General features: G+C 35.2%; 2 protein-coding genes across 13 annotated transcripts in view; one reads left to right on the top strand and one right to left on the bottom strand.

Moving 5' to 3' along the window:
* LOC144980516 (ankyrin repeat and MYND domain-containing protein 1-like) overlaps positions 1 to 2,290 on the top strand; it is a 31,630-nt gene extending 29,340 nt beyond the window's left edge. For 4 of the 12 annotated variants that reach the window (XM_078928166.1, XM_078928161.1, XM_078928160.1 and 1 more), the window contains exon 17: positions 1,746 to 2,191. Coding sequence is in view for 8 of the 12 variants with exons in the window: in XM_078928161.1 (XP_078784287.1) it covers positions 1,746 to 1,886 (141 nt within the window). In the remaining 4 variants the exon portion in view is untranslated. Of the gene's footprint in view, positions 1 to 1,745 lie in introns of all 12 variants that reach the window. The other 8 variants (XM_078928156.1, XM_078928162.1, XM_078928159.1 and 5 more) reach the window with 4 other exon arrangements.
* A 4,070-nt stretch (positions 2,291 to 6,360) lies between these two features.
* LOC144980518 (uncharacterized) lies at positions 6,361 to 19,113 on the bottom strand. Its single transcript, XM_078928168.1, has 7 exons — positions 19,014 to 19,113; positions 12,725 to 12,806; positions 12,019 to 12,197; positions 11,270 to 11,359; positions 10,027 to 10,252; positions 9,572 to 9,680; positions 6,361 to 8,884 (listed from the first exon to the last, which is right to left on the bottom strand). The coding sequence occupies exons 2-7, from the start codon at positions 12,787 to 12,789 to the stop codon at positions 8,591 to 8,593; spliced, it is 963 nt and encodes a 320-aa protein (XP_078784294.1). The 5' UTR covers positions 12,790 to 12,806; positions 19,014 to 19,113; the 3' UTR covers positions 6,361 to 8,590.
* Between the last annotated feature and the right edge of the window lie 1,773 nt (positions 19,114 to 20,886).

A 20,886-nucleotide genomic window follows, 5' to 3' on the forward strand; every position in this document is an offset into this window, starting at 1 on the left:
TACGAAGCAAAGACCGTACTGCTGAGCGACGCTTTCCCCTTATCAACAATAGAACACTTTTTTTAAATGATGCATTTTTAAATATTTGTTGTTCTTGTTGTTGTTCTGTCACATTATCAATCATTCTATTCACTTTATCATCCATCAAAAGTGGAAGATACTAACGCGTCACTGTTTGATAAATCATAAACACATGGAGTGACTTTGCATGCGTTTTATATTTACTGTCGTCATAAATACCTATATATATATAAAAGTACAAAATAAATGCCTGATTGATATCAGTATAACCCTTTGCTATATTAATCACACTATGCCTTGCCGACAACTGGTTAACAGTATCAGCTTTTATTGTATATAATGATATATATATATGAATTCGACTGAAATGTGTGCCATGCCTCTTAACAGAACTTACAAAGGCAATCCAATATTTTTAAAATCAAAATCTTTAGTTACTGTACTATCCATATAAAATGCACTGAGCCTAAATATAATAAGTGCAACAAGTTGAGAGGTTAGTCAATTGAGTTATTGGGAGCCCCATGTCTGTCATGTTGTGTAGTGGCAAAGTGACAAATTAAGAAGCAGGCACTAGTGTAAGATAAAGATATGAAAAAGTGTATGTGAAACAGTGCCAAAGAAAGCAAGAAAGAAAAATACTAGACACAAAAAAAAAAAAAAAAGAAAAGAAAAAACGCTACCTCAGACCGGACTCCAACGAGCTGACCTAAAATTAGGTCATGTTGTGAGTCCAAGACTATAGCTACACTAAAGATCTGAAAAGTGTGTATGAAACAGTACTATACAAAGCTAGAAGAAAAAAAATACAAGAAAAAAATGCCAAAAAATCTACCTGCCTCGACTTGGGATCGAACCTTAAATTATGTGTAATGGTAGCAAGTCTGACCGGTAATCAGGAGGTCTGAGGTTTGTACCAAGTGTCACAGTTTTGACTAATTGGGTTACACATCATGAGAAGTTTCGATGCAATCTGAATAGCATAAAATGTAAATTTAATTATTATTTTTTTGTTGAATAACATTATCTAAAAAACAGAAAATTTATCAAGTTTAATTAATGGTTTTGATATAATGTAATCTTGGAAGGTTTATTATTTTAAATTAACAAAATATTAAACCGCATTCATAACCATAATACTTGAAATGAATAAGAATTTTTATTTTTTTTCATTCATATATAAATATCAAGGTTTTGCTCCATATACACTGATGCTATTTGCAGCCTTATTATATTTTAAAATATCATCAAAGATGTTTTGTATCCAATGTTTGCAGGCATGCAGTCTTTTTTTTTTTTTTTTTTTTTTTTACAATCGTATTTGATGAAGAGAAAATTATTTTGAATATCTTCTTTTGTATGACCTATTCTATTATAATTGTCATTCGTTTCACGTGTGATTGTTTATGACAATTCTTTTCTATGACATAATTAGAGTTAAAATTTAGTTCTCCTTAGATCTGTTTTTAGATATATTGTTTTACTTGACAGGAAAGAACTAATTAAATACTTTTTATTTTTATTTTCCTTTTTTTTAAATCTATTTTATTCTGAAGTTTTGAAAACTTATCATGAACCATTTAATTTGAAAAACTCCTGTAATATTGTCATCATTATTATATTTGAACTCTGTATAGAACAACATTTTGTGTGTGTGGGGGGGGGTGTTAAATGCTTTATTTATTACAATTGGTAAATGATAATCTTTTCATTTTCCATTGTAGGAGAGGGCCAAGTTCCAGAGCAAGAGTGCCGCAGATCCACGGAGAATGGCAGACACCAGACGACTTGCAAACCATAAGTTTAGAACAGGAAGTCCTCCTAACTACGAATATGTCTACATTGATAATTACAGTCACAACTAATTTTTTTTTTGTTGACTGAAAAAAAAAAAAAAAAAAAATACTGCCAGGTCGCTTAATGGTTAAATATTTACTGCATTTATTTACGAGAATTATAATTGTTTATCAAAAAGTGCAAGGAAAGTAATAATCTTTAACTGAAAAAAAAGTTCCTGTATGGTAGTTTTGCATGTTACTATTAAAAAGTTTACATCTGCTTAAATTTTTCAAATACTTATATGTCCAACTAGGTTATAGTTAAAGCCCTTTATAATATTTTGCTATTTTTGTATAGGTAGATTGCGATTGTTTGTATCATTTGTTGATTTAGTTATTGTTTGTTTGGGGTTTTTTTTCTAGCCAGTGAGATCTTCGAGTCTCACAACATTTTACCTGGCCAATTCATAAATGATTTATAAACCTTTGCAGATCGGTGTGCCCGACCGTCTCAAAACAGTATTACGATGGGATGACACTGACCTTGTAAATTTGGAAATGAAATCTAAATGGTACAAATTGGGTTACATTACTTGTTTGCATTGAGAGGAGTTAATGAATGTAAGATAAAAAAAGACTTAAAAGTTGTAATGATGATCTTTTTGGCTTTAAACTAAATTCTATTCGTCTGGTTTATTACTACTGTTATTACTATTATTATCATCATCGTTATGATTATGATTATTATTATTATTATTAATATTATTACCATTATTATTATTATAATCATCATCATCATAACATCAGATTGACGCTGTCAGTTACATCTACAACTACCATGTATTTTACTGCCCCACATTCCATCAATAATTTTAATATATATTTGAAGTGAACAATTTTTTTGTTGTTAATTGTTTGCTTCTTAACCAGTTAACTGCCATACTCTGGAATAATAGGTATTTAAAAATTTGGCCAGAAAATTCGTCCTTCAAGTATCAATTGATTTAAATGACCCTATCTTGGCACACAATCTAAAACCTGAAACTTTAAAGAAGACTTCACAAAGTCCCAGGTTTGAGAGATTTTGCCAAGATAAGGGTCGTTGAAATCAATTGATATTTGAAGGATGAGTTTTTTTGGCCAAATTTTTAAATACGTGTTTTTCCAGAGTACGGGAGTTAACGGGTTAAAATGTCAATCTTTCACTGTCTCTTTTTTGTTTTTTTATTGCACAAAGCAAATTGTGATATAAGTATTAAATATGGTTGATGTAAAACAAGTATGCAACCAAAATCATCTGTGATAAAATAAGAATGAATACCTTTTTCTTCGGTGAAAGATAACTAATAATATATTTTGAAGCAGACACCTAAATTATGGTATGTCATTCAAAACTGCATTTAATTCACTTTTTTTATTCTAATGCATGTTGATTAGAAATATAGAGATTAAATGTAAATTCTCACGTCCTCCTGCTGAAAACAAACAGGTGCCGCTTTAGTTAGGATCTGAGAAAGGAGATAGAAGGTCTTTGAGAATGTTACTCATTTCTACTATTATTAGTATTACCATAAGCGCTCATTGGTTTAATTTACCATTTCTCTCCATTTCGCCTATTTCCAATTGGTTGTCGTACAATTTTGTAAACTATTGGCGAAAGCCTAAAAGTAAATAAATTGAATTGAATTGAAATCGTAAGTAAATATCCACATAGTCGTAATTTTTTTTAAGCTACTTTGTCCACCGGAAAGGATTTGGTATTACTTAGATTTGGGGGAAATGAAATTGTTGCTGTGAAGCTTGAAGAAATAAATAACAATAGATGAAGAAATAAATAACAATAGATGAAGAAATAAATAACAATAGATATTGAAATGGAAGGTTCAATTTATTAAAAGAAAACAAATAATGTGGATGTTTCGGTTCGGTTTTCCCATTTATCAACAAAACAATGAATGAAACACCAAGGGCGAATGAAAGATGTTAGAATGGCTTAGTTCAGGTGAATTCACCTAAAAAAACGCCATTCTCATATCTCTCATTTGTCTTTAGTGTTTCATTCATTGTTTTGTTGATAAATGGGAAAACCGAACCGAAACATCCACATTATTTGTTTTCTTTTAATAAATTGAAGCTTACATTTTATTTTCTATTGTTAGATTTGGAGAAAAAAAAACTGCAACAGATCAGCAAATTATACAAAGAGTAGAAAGCATCGCTTCCTCTCATTTAATGTCACAGAAACATTGATGAACTCTGGTATCCTGGACCGCACTGCTTTATAAGAAAAATGTTTTCTAAAATTTTGTTAATGTCGTTTTGTGACTTGTTATTGTTTTTTTTTAAATATAGTTTGAGGACTCTCTAAGTCCCTCTTATTTTCAAGCCCTCAACTAAAACGGTACCAACACTTGTATAAATTATGCCAAAAAAAAAAAGTTTGTTAAATATTCCAATAAGTCAAATCCACGTTGCCAAAACAAAGTGGTATTGGGAAATCCCAAGAGATTAATCTACATTACAGTGATAAATGTGTTTTACGTTTTGTTCTTTATCTTGATTGATTTTAGGACTTGAACATTGTGTTGAGAATTACCAACATATAAGTATTTATATGTATAAGGATTCACTGTTTAAAAATCTATGAGACTTTTTGACGCAGTCTCAAATAACAATGTGCTGATTTATTTTTCTATATGTGTGTTTTATTTTTAGAACTACTCTGCTTATTATTCTTTTACACTACAACACTGAACGTACAAAGATAGGGTCAAATATGTTCACTCTAAAAATCACCTCTCTCACACTGACACAGATAGAGCTGGGCGCCATTGTTATGCTTTACTCATAAATCATCTTTTTAAACTTTTCCTTGAATGGCTAAAATTAACTGTACATTCAATGACTTACATTTGTGATCACATTTACAGAAGAGGTTAATATATTTTGTTGTATACGTACAATATTAAAATTAACATTATTGACGAGTTCAGTGAAATGAAAGATGTTGTCAGGAAGAAGTTATTGATACAAATGTTAATGGCTTTAATTGTAAAATTTAAAAGTATTTATGTTAATTATAATCATTTACAAAATTTTATGCGAGTCAACACTTATGATACATTCATTTTTAAAACTGTAAATTTTGATTCAAAAGTAATGCAGTAAGCTTGTTCACTTGCAATATAGCGAACATGATAAATAATAATTTACATAACAGGGGCATCCAACTCTTAACTGTGTAAGCTTCCTGTACAGTAAAATGTGTTTTTTTTTTATAGTTTATATTTAAACCAAATCCCTCTCCTACCCTTGTCACCAACAGGGATTAACATTACTAACAATCCCATTATTTGACAGGAATAATCATGTGATGTAAACACACACGACAAAATTTATTTCAGAAGCCACACTGTTTTGGGTTGTTTTTTTTCATTGTCTTTTCTTAAAATCACCTCTCTCACACTGACACAGATAAAGCTGGGCGCCATTGTTATGCTTTACTCATTACTCATAAATCATCTTTTAAAACTTTTCCTTGAATGGCTAAATAATATTGAAAGTTATTATTTTTTGTAACGACATATTTGATACCTATTTAAGGATGAGCACATCAGTAAGTGTAGGTTGTATTGCCATTCATGTTACAAAGCACGCTTTATATATTTTACATTTCCTTGTGCATCTTGAATTCTTACATGAGAAGGTAACATTATTTTTACAGAATATTTCCATAACTCTTATTCCATACAAATCAAGTTTAACTGAACTGTTTTGATAGGTGGCATGAGGAGAGGAGAATGTGCCAGTATATTTGTGTGTGTGTGCATGTGAGAGTGAGTGAGAGAGAGAGAGAGAGAGAGAGAGAGAGAGAGAGAGAGAGAGAGAGAGAGAGAGAGAGAGAGAGAGAGAGAGAGAGAGAGAGAGAGAGAGAGAGAGTTACTTCTGGGTGTCGGTGTTATGAAATTTTACTTTGCGAGTTGAAATGATTACTGCTGAATTTAATTATGCATCATTTATATTCCTCTACCTTTTTTGATATCCTATTTTGTTGAAAAACATTAATAAAGTGCCAAAACTTACGTCGCATATTGAAGTTATTTTATTGGATTTTTACCTATCACTATTCTTCAAATATTTCAGCCAAATTATAGAATGCTTGCTCATTTTCATCCAATCTTTAGCAAAGGTTGGCAGGAGACGATGCCCCTCTCTATTGCCTTCTGGTTGCACTCTGCCACTGACAAAGATCTGAAAAACTTTGTATGAAAAAGGTCCAGACAAAGCAAGAAAAAAAAAATACATCCCAAAAAAATCAGTCTTCCTTGACCGAAGATCGAATCTCAGATCTCCTGATTACCAGTCAGACGTGCTACCATTAATTAGACCACAGAGGTCACCCAATAGTTGGGACGATTTTAATGTCTATATTCTTCACAAGGGTACGTGTTTTACGCTGTGAACCCTTGCTTGCACTACACAACACAAACATTGAACATGAGAGGACAAGGACAAAGACAAACTGGAGGAGAAGAAAAAAAAACCCAACTCTGTAGCGTCATTAAAGAGTAAATTTAAACTTTTATTGACAATGTGAATGATCATTCTAACTAAATTTATAGTGTAAGGACAATGTTACCTATACATGTGGGCATACCAATATGGTAAGATCATTTTCCACAGTCCTAAGCAATTAGATGACTCAATCTTTTTAAATATTTGTTTTTGTTTTTACGGGCATTACGGCGCCTGCAACACTTTTAGGTCATTTCAGCACCAGTAAAAAGCAATGCCTTGTATTTTGAGATATTGAGAAGGTTTCAGTGCCCCTGTTATAATCAATTCGGCTCTGCTACAGCCAGTAAATTTCACTAAAGAGAAAAAGGGAGAGATAGTCAAGGATTTTCAAAAACCCTGACTATAACCAGACCTGGTATACATGGGTTTCACTGTACTTTGCAATAGTCTTGCCCAAAGGGTAGTAATCATTCGCAATAATCCATTTAACACTATAGAAACCAGGATAACTGTTTACTCCATGAGAGACTACTAAAATGACAGCAATACAATCCTCACAGGAGATCTCCATAACTCAATCAGTAGAGTACTCATCTCCCCTAAAAAGGAGAAAAGTTTCAATCCTGAGTTTAACTTATTGGGTGGCTTAGTCTGTTATATCAGGTGGAAAGTACTTTCCAAGAGAATAGCAAGCTATCCAAATGGCAGTAAGCAATTATTAAGATTCTTAAAAACCAACTAACATCCTTACAAAATTTTGAAAAAAAAAAACAAAAAAAAACAACAACAAAAACTTACATAATAACAAATAAAGTTGTATAATTTCTTGGCCTCATTGACATTAAATATGACGTAAGTAATCAATCTTGTGCATATGTGCATAACATCAACATCATTAATAAATTCATTAAAAATCATAATAATAAATTAATACACAAAGATGTAGAGATAACTTTACAATAATACTAAATAAAAACAACAGACAATTGTGTAGTTAAAGCAACAATTGTTACAAATGTGTACTTTTAAATCTCAGGGAATGTAGAAAATTCACAACCAGATCAATTGCTAAATAAATGGCCCCTTCCTGGAATGTTTGTTGAGTTATCAAAAAAGTATTTCAAAAGTATTTGCAACTGGGGTAGAGAAAGAATAAAGACACGTTTCAAAAATTGGAGAGAAAAGGAGGAAAAAAATCAATCAGCAAAACAGTTTTAATAACAATGAAACATAAGAAATGTAAAGATTTCATTCTCCAACAAGAAACAACAAATTTGTTTCGCCAACCTCTGTGTTTTTGTTGAACAAAATTTATCAAGTTCACCTTTGGCTTTAAAAAAAAAAAATTTAAAAAAAAGATAAATATAATCATAACAATGCCAACTGTAATATCAAAATAATTCAATACCAGAGCTGATGGTGACAAAAAGTGAAAAAGGAGGAACATTTTGAACAATTGATTATAAATCACAGATTTGCCAACCATCCTCAAGCATTTGAAAAGATTTATCATATTTTTCCAGAATATTTATGTTAAGTTTCTCATATTTATACTTTAAAAATCATATTTTCAACAGGTGCAACCATCCCAAAACTTCAAATTTATCATTCGCTGAATTTATGGAGACTTATCGAGCTAGTCGAGGGTAGGAAAGTCCTGCAATTCCTGTGACAATCATCTGTTTGGCTATTCAGATTCTCATCTAGGTGGAGAAGGTATATAATTACCTTCAACTATTCCACTTTTATAAATCTCCCCCCCCCCCCCTTCTTTTTTTTTTTGGTTACAAATCCTGATTTTTTTATTTTAGCATTAATCATATTTTAATCAATATTCCCATCTTATCATATTTTGAACCTCAAAGCGTATTAAAATTGAGAAATCATACTGGTTGGCAAGCCTGCTATAAGCCCTATTTTTTTCTAGATTAACCCACACCTTCAGAGTAATTGAGATAATAAATTATCATTGATACTCTAGCTCACTTCTGAAGTGTGAGAACCTGCATCTATACGTTCCATCACATATCCTCTCACTGCCAATACATTATGGGCAAAGGGAAGTAATGTAGTTTTTATTTTTTTAAACCGAGGAAATTCCTCCTATGACTTCTAAATTGTAGAATTATGCAGATCACTCTATACAATCTTACTCAACATGGCGCCTTTATGTAACCTGCTTAAAGAAGATGATGCTATGATCATCAACTATATTATTCATTTAAAGCTGCCATTGTTAAACAAAGAAAAATTTATCTTTTTTTTTTTAATATTCACATGACACGCCCGATAAACGTCCCCAGTGATATAAATAAGATAAACAGAATGATCTCCTCCTTGAAGCACAACTCTGAAGCTGGCACATTCTTGACTTTGATATACTTAAAGAACTGATATGCAGGGATGATGACGTGGAAAACATCTGGAATCATCAAGCCGATGTTCCTGGCATTCTGGAAATTGGTGCCATGGCCCCTCAGAACGTGAAAGATGAACTGATCAGAACCAGACACGATGATGTGAACCACGTTGATAGCCAAAATTGACATCATCTTCCAGGGCTTTAACTGAAATCAAGTATGACCAGAAAAAAATGGTTTAAAAGTATAAACAACCTATTCAAAAACAATATTTTGGAACTATATAAAAACAAAGAGTAAAATCTAGTACAAAGCCAAGATCTCAAAATAGCAGCTGACTAAACTGTCTGAAAATTTTTCACAGAACGTACTGCATCAATGGTTTAAGTCAAAATGCTGAAATAAAGTGGAAAAGATGATGGAAAGAGTAAAAAGATTTGTGGTGATATTGGCGGAAATCAGACAATTGTCATATATTTAACATGTCTGAAACTCTTCGACTCTGATAAATATGTCGAGTATTCTATCAGTTGATGGAGAGAAAATATGACTCATATATAAGGGAACAACACAAAACAAACGAAGTTTCAGCCTTTGGCCTTCAACAAGTACACACGAAATATGTTATATGTCTTAAATTGTCATAATAGTTAAAACATTATAGGCAAAGATGTATGATTGTGTGCGTGCAACGTGAAAGGGAAAAAAAAAAAAAAGAGAGAGAGAGAGAGGGGTGACAACGAGATGAAATGTAAACTAAGATCAAAACTATATAAATCAAGCATAAACTAAGGGACTCATTTATTGAGCCAGAGGAAATAAAATTTCATTAATTAATTCAGACACCTTTCATTTGAGCATAACAATAAACAAAAAAGCTTTAAATTAACTTACCTCATTATTGCCGTTGCACAAATTTAAAACAATGGCAGTTACCAACAATTCAGTCACACAGAAGAACATGTGGTGAAAATAGAAAGTGTAGAACTCTTCATTGTAGTAACTGAAAATATAACAAAAAATGTGCAGAAATAGTTAGTTATACATTCCAATTCGAAATAGGATGTCGACAAATCAAATTGAAAAAAAAAAAATAGAATGGAAAACATTATTAACATCTAACCAACTCACAGTAGAGCCTTAATTTTTTTTTAATCAATAAAAGACATGAATGATTAAAAGTTTTAAGGAAGAAAATAACAGTCCCCAACGAGTTTGTATCATAGACAGCTGATAGAAAAAAGAAAAAAATGAAATAAATCAATAAAGGGGGGGGAGGTTAAAGATGTGACGGTATATCTTAAAATTAATAATCAAGCACATTATTTTGTACCTTAGGTCATTATTACCTGAAAAAGCTCCACCAGGAGTAGTAATGAGGGTAGATGTTGATGAAATACAAGGCTAACCAAGCTCGTCGAAACCTTGATGTCCGATAGATGTGGACAAGATATTTGATGCTCTCGTAGAAAATCAGTACAAAAATGGTGGTCATGGTCCACATCTTGAAAGTATTTTGGGTGGCATTGAAGTAAACGTGTTTGTATGTGACTAGTCCAGGCATCTCGTATTGACCTAAATATGAACAAAGATCATAGAAAAATATTAAATTGTTATATAATATCGAAAAACATAATAGATGCAGGGCTGCCAACCTCAACAAAAGAAAAAGTGTAAGATTGCATTTCAAAAAGGATAAGATTTGGAAAATTAATGATTAAATTTAATTAATTAAAATAATGCTCTTATATTGAGGAGAATATACACTTCCTCTACTGCAAAGAACTCAAATTTCGTAATTCCGGTCACTTCGGACACTATATTCAGGTAAATGAATGCTCTTGTATTGAGGAGAATATACACTTTCATTACTTCAAAGAACTCAAATATCGTAATTCCAGTCACTTTGGACACTATATTCATTGAGCAGCATATATTTCACTCAAACATAATACCACATAGAAGCATAGTCACATGAATTTAGCAAAGTCATTTCATTTTTATATGAAATTCACATGCATTTTCCCTATGGAGCTCACATTTGGCATCATTTTACTCCCTTATAAATCAGATGTATTTATAAAAAATTAAGTAGGACAAGCTGACTTGCACCTGTGCATCAACAGCAAACTAGGACTCAAATCAAAGAAGTTCATATTTGTACTTGAATGAATAAGCAATACTGACTGAGCTGATTCAAGTGCAAAGTAGAGTAGAATCCTCATAAAGTCAACACCTCGCGTTGGTCCCAGATTTCTTTTCTTTATCTATGTGTGTTCCACTGATAATGGATAAAGTTAACCTCTGCAATAAAGACGAAACAACCACCAATCTATCTGGTCCAGCTGTGTTGGCTTTATCAGGATTCCACTGTAGTCTTTATGAGCCATAATGGGAAGGAGATCTGGGATTTTATCCCACTTTCTAAAGCATTAAATGATCAGTGGCATGTAAGATTGTTAGATACCCTACTCAGGATCGATACCAGTCCCGTTTCTTTTGAGGCGAGTGCTCTATAACTGAACTACTCAGGACGCCAAATCCAGTAATACAGATAGCTGTATAAGTACAAAAAACTAGGTCCAACCTTACCTCTGAAAACTGTATCAAAGCAGGAACATGTACAGCCCTGCCTGTCTATGGGCGGTTTATCTGGCACCCAAATCTTCAGGTAAAAAATACCTATGTTGATCAAAGATGGAAAAAAAATAAAAATTTCTTCAATGATTTGACATTGAGCTAACTTTCATCCAATAGTAGCACGAGAATCATTATACATTAAAGTTAAAGCTATAAAAATATTTGACCTCATACTGCAAATACGGGTCACTACGTGAAACAATGAGACAATAATTTGACAGATGGAGTTCATGAGAGAAATAAATAATAATAAAATGGTTTTAAAAAATGTGACGAGCATCACAAATTGGTAACATATTATCTTAATAGCTGCCCGGACAGAACAAAAATCATCCTATTATCAATTCAATGTGTTTTAAAAAGGTTGAAATATTTCCATCTGAAAGTTAGGTAAACATCATTAAGGTATAAGATAATCTTTGTATGTGCTCTTGATCTTTAAATTACATATGAACTTGGAGTAATGAAGCAAATATTTGAAAACAGATAGTGCAAAATAATAAAAGAAGAGGAAGAAGAAGAAGAAGAAGAAGAAGAAGAAGAAGAAGAAGAAGAAGAAGAAGAAGAAGAAGAAGAAGAAGAAGAAGAAGAAGAAGAAGAAGAAGAAGAAGAAGAAGAAGAAGAAGAAGAAGGAGGAGGAGGAGGAGAAGGAGGAGGAAGGAGAGGACAAAATAAAATGTATTTAACAACTAAGAGCTCACCAATGTGAATGTATGGCAAAAGCACTATAAACAAGGCAGCCAAAGCCACTGAAAGGAATTTATCAAAGAACTTAAAGTCCTGAGCACTATAGTGCATTTCTGTCAGCCTGCGTTCAATGTAGTCTTGCATGTTGGGAGCTCGCACAGCGGTTGCAGTCAACCTATACTTTTTATCATCCCTATTGAACAAAACAAACCAAAAAAAAAATGTTCATGAGTGAAGACACATCTAAGAGAGAAATGAAATTTAATTTTAATCACATAAATATGAAATCAATTGTAAATTCAAAAGAATACATTATTGAAAACCCATCACTATCTTTAACTTGCTTCACACTTTATTATAGAAATAACTTAATGAAGTGTAAGCTGGATTCTTCTTCTTTTTTTTTTTCTTCTTACACTTATGATCAAAACCTTCACTGAGTAACTTCATCCCAGCCATATCACCAAGGTGCAAGTCCCATGATTGAAAAACAAATTGCTAGCTGAAAGATAATGTAGTGCAGAGTTCTTTTCCAAACTATGAGAGAAACCCAATACAAATTTACTGTGGAGTGAACCGACTGAAAGTGGAAAAAACTTTTTCAAAAACGGGACTAAACTCATACAATTTACATTAGAAACCAATTGAGCTACCAGTATCTACAAGGACCAATACTACATTACAGAATTCTATTGCATTTATCTCATTTCTAAAACTTACCCTTTAGGATTATCATCAAAATCAGGCAGCAAGCGTCTTATTATCCCACTGTAAGTTATTCCCATGACTCTGTTGTATGTATCTACAGATTAACAAACAAAAAAACTAAGGGATATTTTTCTGAAACAAAATATTGTTAACTGGTGGTTCCAAAATTAATTTGGAGCTGATGGTCAAGTGGTAAACAGAATACATGAACAGCAGGTGATAACCAGAAATCATAATGAGAACATGTGTAACTGATCAGCTGAAAAGGGTATTATATCACTGTAAAACAAGTGTTAGAAACTGGTCTTATAGTATAGTAAAAATAAGAAGAGATAGGAGATTTTAATTCTTTTTGTCAATATAAGAAACAAAGTGTATTGTCTTCAATAAGAAATATATATATATATATATTTTTTTTTTTTTCAAAATGGCGGCGCTGAATAGCGACGCACAGTTACACCTATGTGATGAATTCTTTTGGTATTTATTTATTTCATGACAACATTTCACTCATTTAGTATTAAACGTTGTATGATTGTTCGTATTAATGAATGGTATGAACTTCAAACTTTAACGTTTAGAGTTCTGCTTCAAATCCTCGGAAAAATCGTTCGTATCAATGTTTTTGTCTCGAGGAAATCGAAATGGCGGCGGCTATGTTTACTTCCGACACAAAATTGCACCGCTAATTTCATCTTATTTCGCGATTTGTTGATTGAAGACCTATCCTCCGCTTAATATTATATAAAGCGTTGTATGATGATTTAGAATTACAAAGAGGCATCAAAAATAATAAACGATCCTCTTGATGGAGTGGAAAGAATTCATGGAAAAGCAATAGAAAGGAAAGCATTCTCAATTACCAACAATAAAAAACATATTTTATACCATGAATTTAGTATTTTACCATCTGGGAGAAGGTTTTGTCATATTAATTTGATTAAATGTAGAACTAACAAGTATAAATCAACGTTCGTTCCATCAGCAATAAAAATGTTGAATATTTCATATGGTACAGCAAAACCAAGGATTGATGCGTTGACTGATTGGCTGATTAATCTATTTAATGTTAGATTAATTGACCAATTGATAATGATGATAATATTTGGTGTTCAATTGGCAAAAATGTAACGAATTGAAAATGAAATGAATATGTTTATGTTGTGTATATCGCACGCGTGAAAGAAAGAGAGGAAGAGAGAGGAGAGAAGAGAAGAGATGAGAGAGAGAGAGAGGGGAGAGAGAGAGAGAAGAGAGAAGAGAGAGAAAGAGAGAGAGAGAGAGAGAGAGAGAGAGAGAGAGAGAGAGAGAGAGAGAGTGAATAAGTAAGTAGGAGTGAGGTATCTGTTCAATGTTATAGTTATCATATAACGTTATAACCAGGGCTGGCGAGTCGGAGTCGGTTGTTTGAGGGTGGAGTCGGAGTCGGTTTTAGAAGTCCCGACTCCGACTCCTTACCACTTTCAGAAATTGCATTTTTATGGGTGTGTCTTTTTTAAGAAACCTGCCGAAACCCGACGAAACCTGACGAAACCCGACAAAGTTATGGGAAGTAGGTGGCAGTGGGGAGTGAACCTAGAACTCAGGAAAGTGTGCACCATTGGGGAGTGAACCTGGGACTGGGTTTCGGCGGGTTTCGTAAAAAAGAACTAGTGCTTTTTTACGAAACCCGCCGAAACCCGACCATATCCAGCAAAGTTATGGGAAGTAGACAACTGTGGGGAGTGAATCCGAGACTCAGGGAAGTGTACACCAGTCGGGAGTGGACCTGAGACTAAGGTTATCGGCCGGTTTCTGCGGGTTTCGTAAAAAAGAATTAGTGCTTTATTACGAAACCCGCCGAAACCCGACAATATCCGGCAAAGTTATGGGAGTTTGGCAACAGTGGGGGGTGATCCTGGGAGTCAGGGAATTGCACACCAGGAGATGGATAACTGAGGGTATCCGAGCCGAACTATAGGAGTTTGGTACCAGAGGAGAATGAACCTGACACTATAGAAGGTGGGCGCCAGTGGGGAGTGAACCTGGGATTCAGGGAATTACACACCAGTGGGGATTTAACCTGGGAATATGTAAAAAAGGATATCAGTGGGAAATAAACCTGGGACTAAAGGAGATGGATACCATTGAAATTTGAAGCCGGGTATGCGAGTTTGGTACCAGAGGAGAATGAACCTGACACTATAGGAGGTGGGCGCCAGTGGGGAGTGAACCTGGGACTATGTAAACAGGATGTCAGTGGGAAATAAACCTGGGACTAAAGGGAGATGGATACCATTGAAAGTTGAAGCTGGATATGAGAGCTTGGTACCAGAGGAGAATGATCCTGACACTATAGGGGGTGGGCGCCAGTGAGGAGTGAACCTAGGACTATGTAAAAAGGATATCAGTGGGAAATAAATCTGGGACTAAAGGGAGATGAATACCATTGAAAGTTGAAGCCGGATATGAGAGTTTGGTACCAGAGGAGAATGAACCTGACACTATTGGAGGTGGGCGCCAGTGGGGAGTGAACCTGGGACTATGTAAACAGGATATTAGTGGGAAATAAACCTGGGACTAAAGGGAGATGGATACCATTGAAAGTTGAAGCCGGATATGAGAGTTTGGTGCCAGAGGAGAATGAACCTGACACAATAGGAGGTGGGCGCCAGTGGGGAGTGAACCTGGGACTATGTAAACAGGATATCAGTGGGAAATAAACCTGGGACTAAAGGGAGATGGATACCATTGAAAGTTGAAGCCGGATATGAGAGCTTGGTACCAGAGGAGAATGAACCTGACACTATAGGGGGTGGGTGCCAGTGGGGAGTGAACCTGGGACTATGTAAACAGGATATCAGTGGGAAATAAACCTTGGACTAAAGGGACATGGATAACATTGAAAGTTGAAGCCGAATACGAAAGTATGGTACCAGAGGAGAATGAACCTGACACAATAGGAGGTGGGCGCCAGTGGAGAGTGAACCTGGGACTCAGGGAATTGCACACCAGTGGGGAGTTAACCTGGGAATATGTATAAAGGATATCAGTAGGAAATAAATATGGGACAAAAGGGAGATGGATACCATTGGGAGTTGAAGCCGGATTTATTTCCCACTGATATCCTTTTTTAGATATTCACAGGTTAACTCCCCACTGGTGTGCAATTCCCTGACTCCCAGGTTCACTCCCCACTGGCGCCCACCTTCTATAGTGTCAGGTTCATTCTCCTCTGGTACCCAACTCCTATAGTTCGGCTCGGATACCCACAGTTATCCATCTCCCACAGTCCCAGGTTAACTCCAAATTGGTGTGCACTTCCCTGAGTCCCAGGTTCACTCCACACTGGCGCCCATGTCCTATAGTGTCAGGTTCATTCTCCTCTGGTACTCAACTCCCATATCCAACTATCAACTTTCTATGGTATCCATCTCCCTTTAGTCCCAGGTTCACTCCCCACTGGCGTACACCGCCCTGATTCCCAGGATCACCCCCCACTGTTGTCAAACTCCCATAACTTTGCCGGATATTGTCGGGTTTCGGCGGGTTTCGTAATAAAGCACTAATTCTTTTTTACGAAACCGGCCGATAACCTTAGTCTCAGGTTCACTCCCGACTGATGTACACTTCCCTGAGTCTCGGGTTCACTCCCCACAGTTCTCTACTTCCCATAACTTTGCTGGATATTGTCGGGTTTCGGCGGGTTTCGTAATAAAGCACTAATTCTTTTTTACGAAACCCGCCGAAACCGACCTATAACCTTAGTCTCAGGTTCACTCCCGACTGATGTACACTTCCCTGAGTCTCGGGTTCACTCCCCACAGTTGTCTACTTCCCATAACGTTGCTGGATATTGTCAGGTTTCGTAAAAAAGCACTAGTTCTTTTTTACGAAACCCGCCGAAACCCAGTCCCAGGTTCACTCCCCAATGGTGTACACTTCCCTGAGTTCTAGGTTCACTTCCCATAACTTTGTCGGGATTCGGCGGGTTTCGCAGGGTTTCGTAAAAAAGACACCGCATTTTTATATCATTCAATGTGTAATATTTATAGATAGTATCCAGGCCTATAGAATTTGAAAAAAAATTACATTGGTATTAGCTAAAGGTGAACTATGCTTCCAAAACCCCCTTTCCTCCCCAACCTTCATGCTCTCGTGCTGTACATTTAAGTTGGCATCAATGCCAATCACCCCGTACCTGACTAGAGGGAGGGGTGGGGATGCTGACTCTTCAATGTTAAAGTTAGGTTATTAGAAAGTGGGATAACCATAAGACCATAAGCAGTGACTTTATTATAGTATAAATGGTTTCAGTTTCAACATTGTCTTAACCCATAGAGGCCCGGTGTTTACTAAAAAAAATTCCCCCGAGGCCCAGTGTAAGGGGCATAACTCTTAACAAAAAAATACCAACACAAAGTTAAAAAATTATTAAACGAGAACCAAATGACATAAAATTATAATTTTAATTCCTTTTTATAGCCAGATAAATTTGCTTTCGAATGATATATAACATGACATGTTTTGATTTCAATAAATTGGGAAAAAAGTATTAAAAAAAAAAACTCGTTCCCCGCACCCCCATTCCCGTCATTTTCGTCAATCTCGGACTCCGATTCAGTGTCCGAATCACCTTGATCAGGTGCTAACGCCTTGTCTTGTCCATCCCCACCATCGTTTACATCTTCTCTTTCTAGTTCGATATCGCTTTCATTTCCAAAATCCTCTTCATCGTCCACACCACTCTCCAAAACATCATTTCTAGCGCCACGCAACGTACGGGAATGCTATTTTTCTGAATTCGATTACTCACTTGTTATCAACGATATAAACGTGCGGTAAAAACGAAACGGAAATAGAACGATCGCATTACGTTTACGATGTTTCCGGTTTAGAATAAAACGAAGTGATTCGTTGCAATAACAAAGTAAACATGATCCGTTTTTTCTCGGGGGCCGCGGGCGATGACGGGCGATGCGGGCCTCAACAGTCGCGGGCGACTCCAGGGGAAGCGGGCCTCTATGGGTTAATTTCACTTTTCCTCTTTTTGTTGGTCTTAATGACAGTTTTATTCATATCTTAGTTTCAGTTTCCTTTTTGTCTAGTTTCAGTTCCTTTTTTGTCCTAGTTTCAAATATGAAGCGGCTTGTATTGTTATAATACATATACTGGGGAAAAGCTAAAAGTAGCTGCGAGTGTTGGTTGCATATTATTACCTATTAATACTATGCTTGAGGAGTCGGAGTCGGAGTCGGTTTCAAGGCTGGAGTCGGAGTCGGAGTCGGAGTCGGTTTAAAAATAACCGACTCCGCCAGCCCTGGTTATAACAAGTGTAACTAAATGACAAATTGCCATATTTATGGACAATAAAGATCTATTATTATTATTATTATTATATATATATATATATATATATATATATATATATATATATATATATATATATATATATATATATATATATATATATAATGTAAATTTTCACTCACATTTTTTTGGCCGAGACGACTCGTTTCTGTGTTTTTTACACTTCTTCAGTCGGCGTAATCCATTGTAATGGATTACAATGGATCACGCCGACTGAAGAAGTGTAAAAAACACAGAAACGAGTCGTCTCTGCCAAAAAAATGTGAGTGAAAATTTACATTATATATTAGCTCTAACCACCATTATCGAGCACTTTCGTACCTACAAGTACCCACCAACACTCATAAATATTTATATATATATATATATATATATATATATATATATATATATATATATATATATATATATTATTTATTTATTTATTATTACTAAATTTTGAATGGATTTCGGATTAGTTAATTGACGATAATAAATGTCCTCTTCACAGTAAAGGAAAAATCGGATTTTGCTATTATGAGGGTCTGTTTGTTGGGACGCACCCACTGCTACTGCTAATGCTAAAGCTAAAAATAAAAAACCATCCTGCCTCATTTCTTTGCTTATGATTCATCACAAGTTGTTATTGATATTGATACCAAAAAAAGGAAGTTAAGGCAGGCCCTTGGGCTTGGGGTAGTTCCCATGACTAAGAATTAAAAGGGTCAAACCAAATTTTGCTATTTCCTGATGATAACGACCGTTATCTCAAAAAATTATATGATAATGATGACTCATTCATGATCAATGTCTTGGACTTGGAGTCTTGTTGGTGGTCTGCTGAGCCTGAGTCTGAGTGAGTCTAATGATGACTTGTTTGGATGGGATATGAGTGAGACTCTATCTCCCTCTATCGTGATTTCTTCGAAAAACTTGATCATCCCCTAGAAATATGTCACGCTAGGCATCTTACCTTTTATTTATTTTTTAATGTGGCGTTAGTGTTGTCAAACTCATTACACATCCACCACAGCAACTCTACTTCCCACTTCCCACTTTCGATTCAATCCAGCCGGAAGCCGGAAGAACTGACAAGTATACCAGATAAGGTTTGTATATAATGCCAAATTCTAGTAGAGCCATGGAAATTTCAGGTTGTTTTGCCAGTTTTGGGGACAAAAATTAGTAAATTGTGTGCCATTATTATTCATTAGTGTGTGTCTGTATTAAAATATAAAATTATGTGATTTTTAAAATAAATTAAGTACTCCAAAAAGAAAAAGGCCAAAACACCAAACCTAATATCAGCAGACGAAGCGGCTTCAATAAATGTTTTTATTTAGATTTAGCATTCAAAACGCTTAAACTGCCCAAACAAGATACACTCGCTCTTCATACACATGACGCACATGACACACAACATAACACACACAACTTCCTTACTTCTGACCTACAAGATATGAAGTGAGTAGAAAAGTGCCAGAAGACAATAGAGAATAATTTTTTTTTTTTTTTTTTTTTTTTTTTTTTTTTTTTTTTTTTCCGCGGCGGTGGTGGGGTTTGAACCTGCGACCTTATTGGTACGACAACTCCGCCTGGCAGGTGAGAGCGTGGCTCTACCGTGTGAGCTATCCACGAACACAAAATATTCGTTTCAAACCCAAAGTCATTTCTAGATCCCTCTCTCACCCACTTCTTGAGATCGCCGATTCGTTCACCACCATCGCGAAGTAATTTTGACCAGCAGTTAAGCTTAATAGCCAATATTCTCATCACAAACATATAACATAGAAACGATTGAGACATTGAGTATGCTCCGGTGTATGGGGTGAATTTTTAATTCAGAAAAGTGAGTGGAGCAGGCACTTATGTTGGTAACAACAAGATATGAAGTGAGTAGAAAAGTGCCAGAAGACAATAGAGAATAATTTTTTTTTTTTTTTTTTTTTTTTTTCGCGGCGGTGGTGGGGTTTGAACCTGCGACCTTATTGGTACGACAACTCCGCCTGGCAGGTAGAGCGTGGCTCTACCGTGTGAGCTATCCACGAACACAAAATATCGTTTCAAACCCAAAGTCATTTCTAGATCCCTCTCTCACCCACTTCTTGAGATCGCCGATTCGTTCACCACCATCGCGAAGTAATTTTGACCAGCAGTTAAGCTAATAGCCAATATTCTCATCACAAACATATAACATAGAAACGATTGAGACATTGAGTATGCTCCGGTGTATGGGTGAATTTTTAATTCAGAAAGTGAGTGGAGCAGCACTTATGTTGGTAACAACAAATATGAAGTGAGTAAAAATGCAGAAGACATAGAGAATAATTTTTTTTTTTTTTTTTTTTCGCGCGGTGGTGGGGTTGAACCTGCGACCTATTGGTACGACAACTCCGCCTGGCAGGTGAGAGCGTGGCTCTACGTGGACTATCCACGAACACAAAATATTCGTTTCAAACCCAAAGTCATTTCTAGATCCCTCTCTCACCCACTTCTTGAGATCGCCGATTCGTTCACCACCATCGCGAAGTAATTTTGACCAGCAGTTAAGCTTAATACCAATATTCTCATCACAAACATATAACATAGAAACGATTGAGACATTGAGTATGCTCCGGTGTATGGGGTGAATTTTTAATTCAGAAAAGTGAGTGACAGGCACTTATGTTGGTAACAACAAGATATGAAGTGAGTAGAAAAGTGCCAGAAGACAATAGAGAATAATTTTTTTTTTTTTTTTTTTTTTTTTTTTTTCGCGGCGGTGGTGGGGTTTGAACCTGCGACCTTATTGGTACGACAACTCCGCCTGGCAGGTGAGAGCGTGGCTCTACCGTGTGAGCTATCCA

Source organism: Berghia stephanieae, chromosome 10 (assembly GCF_034508935.2).
Source record: "Berghia stephanieae isolate SIO BIC M18660-M18661 chromosome 10, UCSD_Bste_1.3, whole genome shotgun sequence".
NCBI classification, from domain to species: Eukaryota; Metazoa; Mollusca; class Gastropoda; order Nudibranchia; family Aeolidiidae; genus Berghia; species Berghia stephanieae.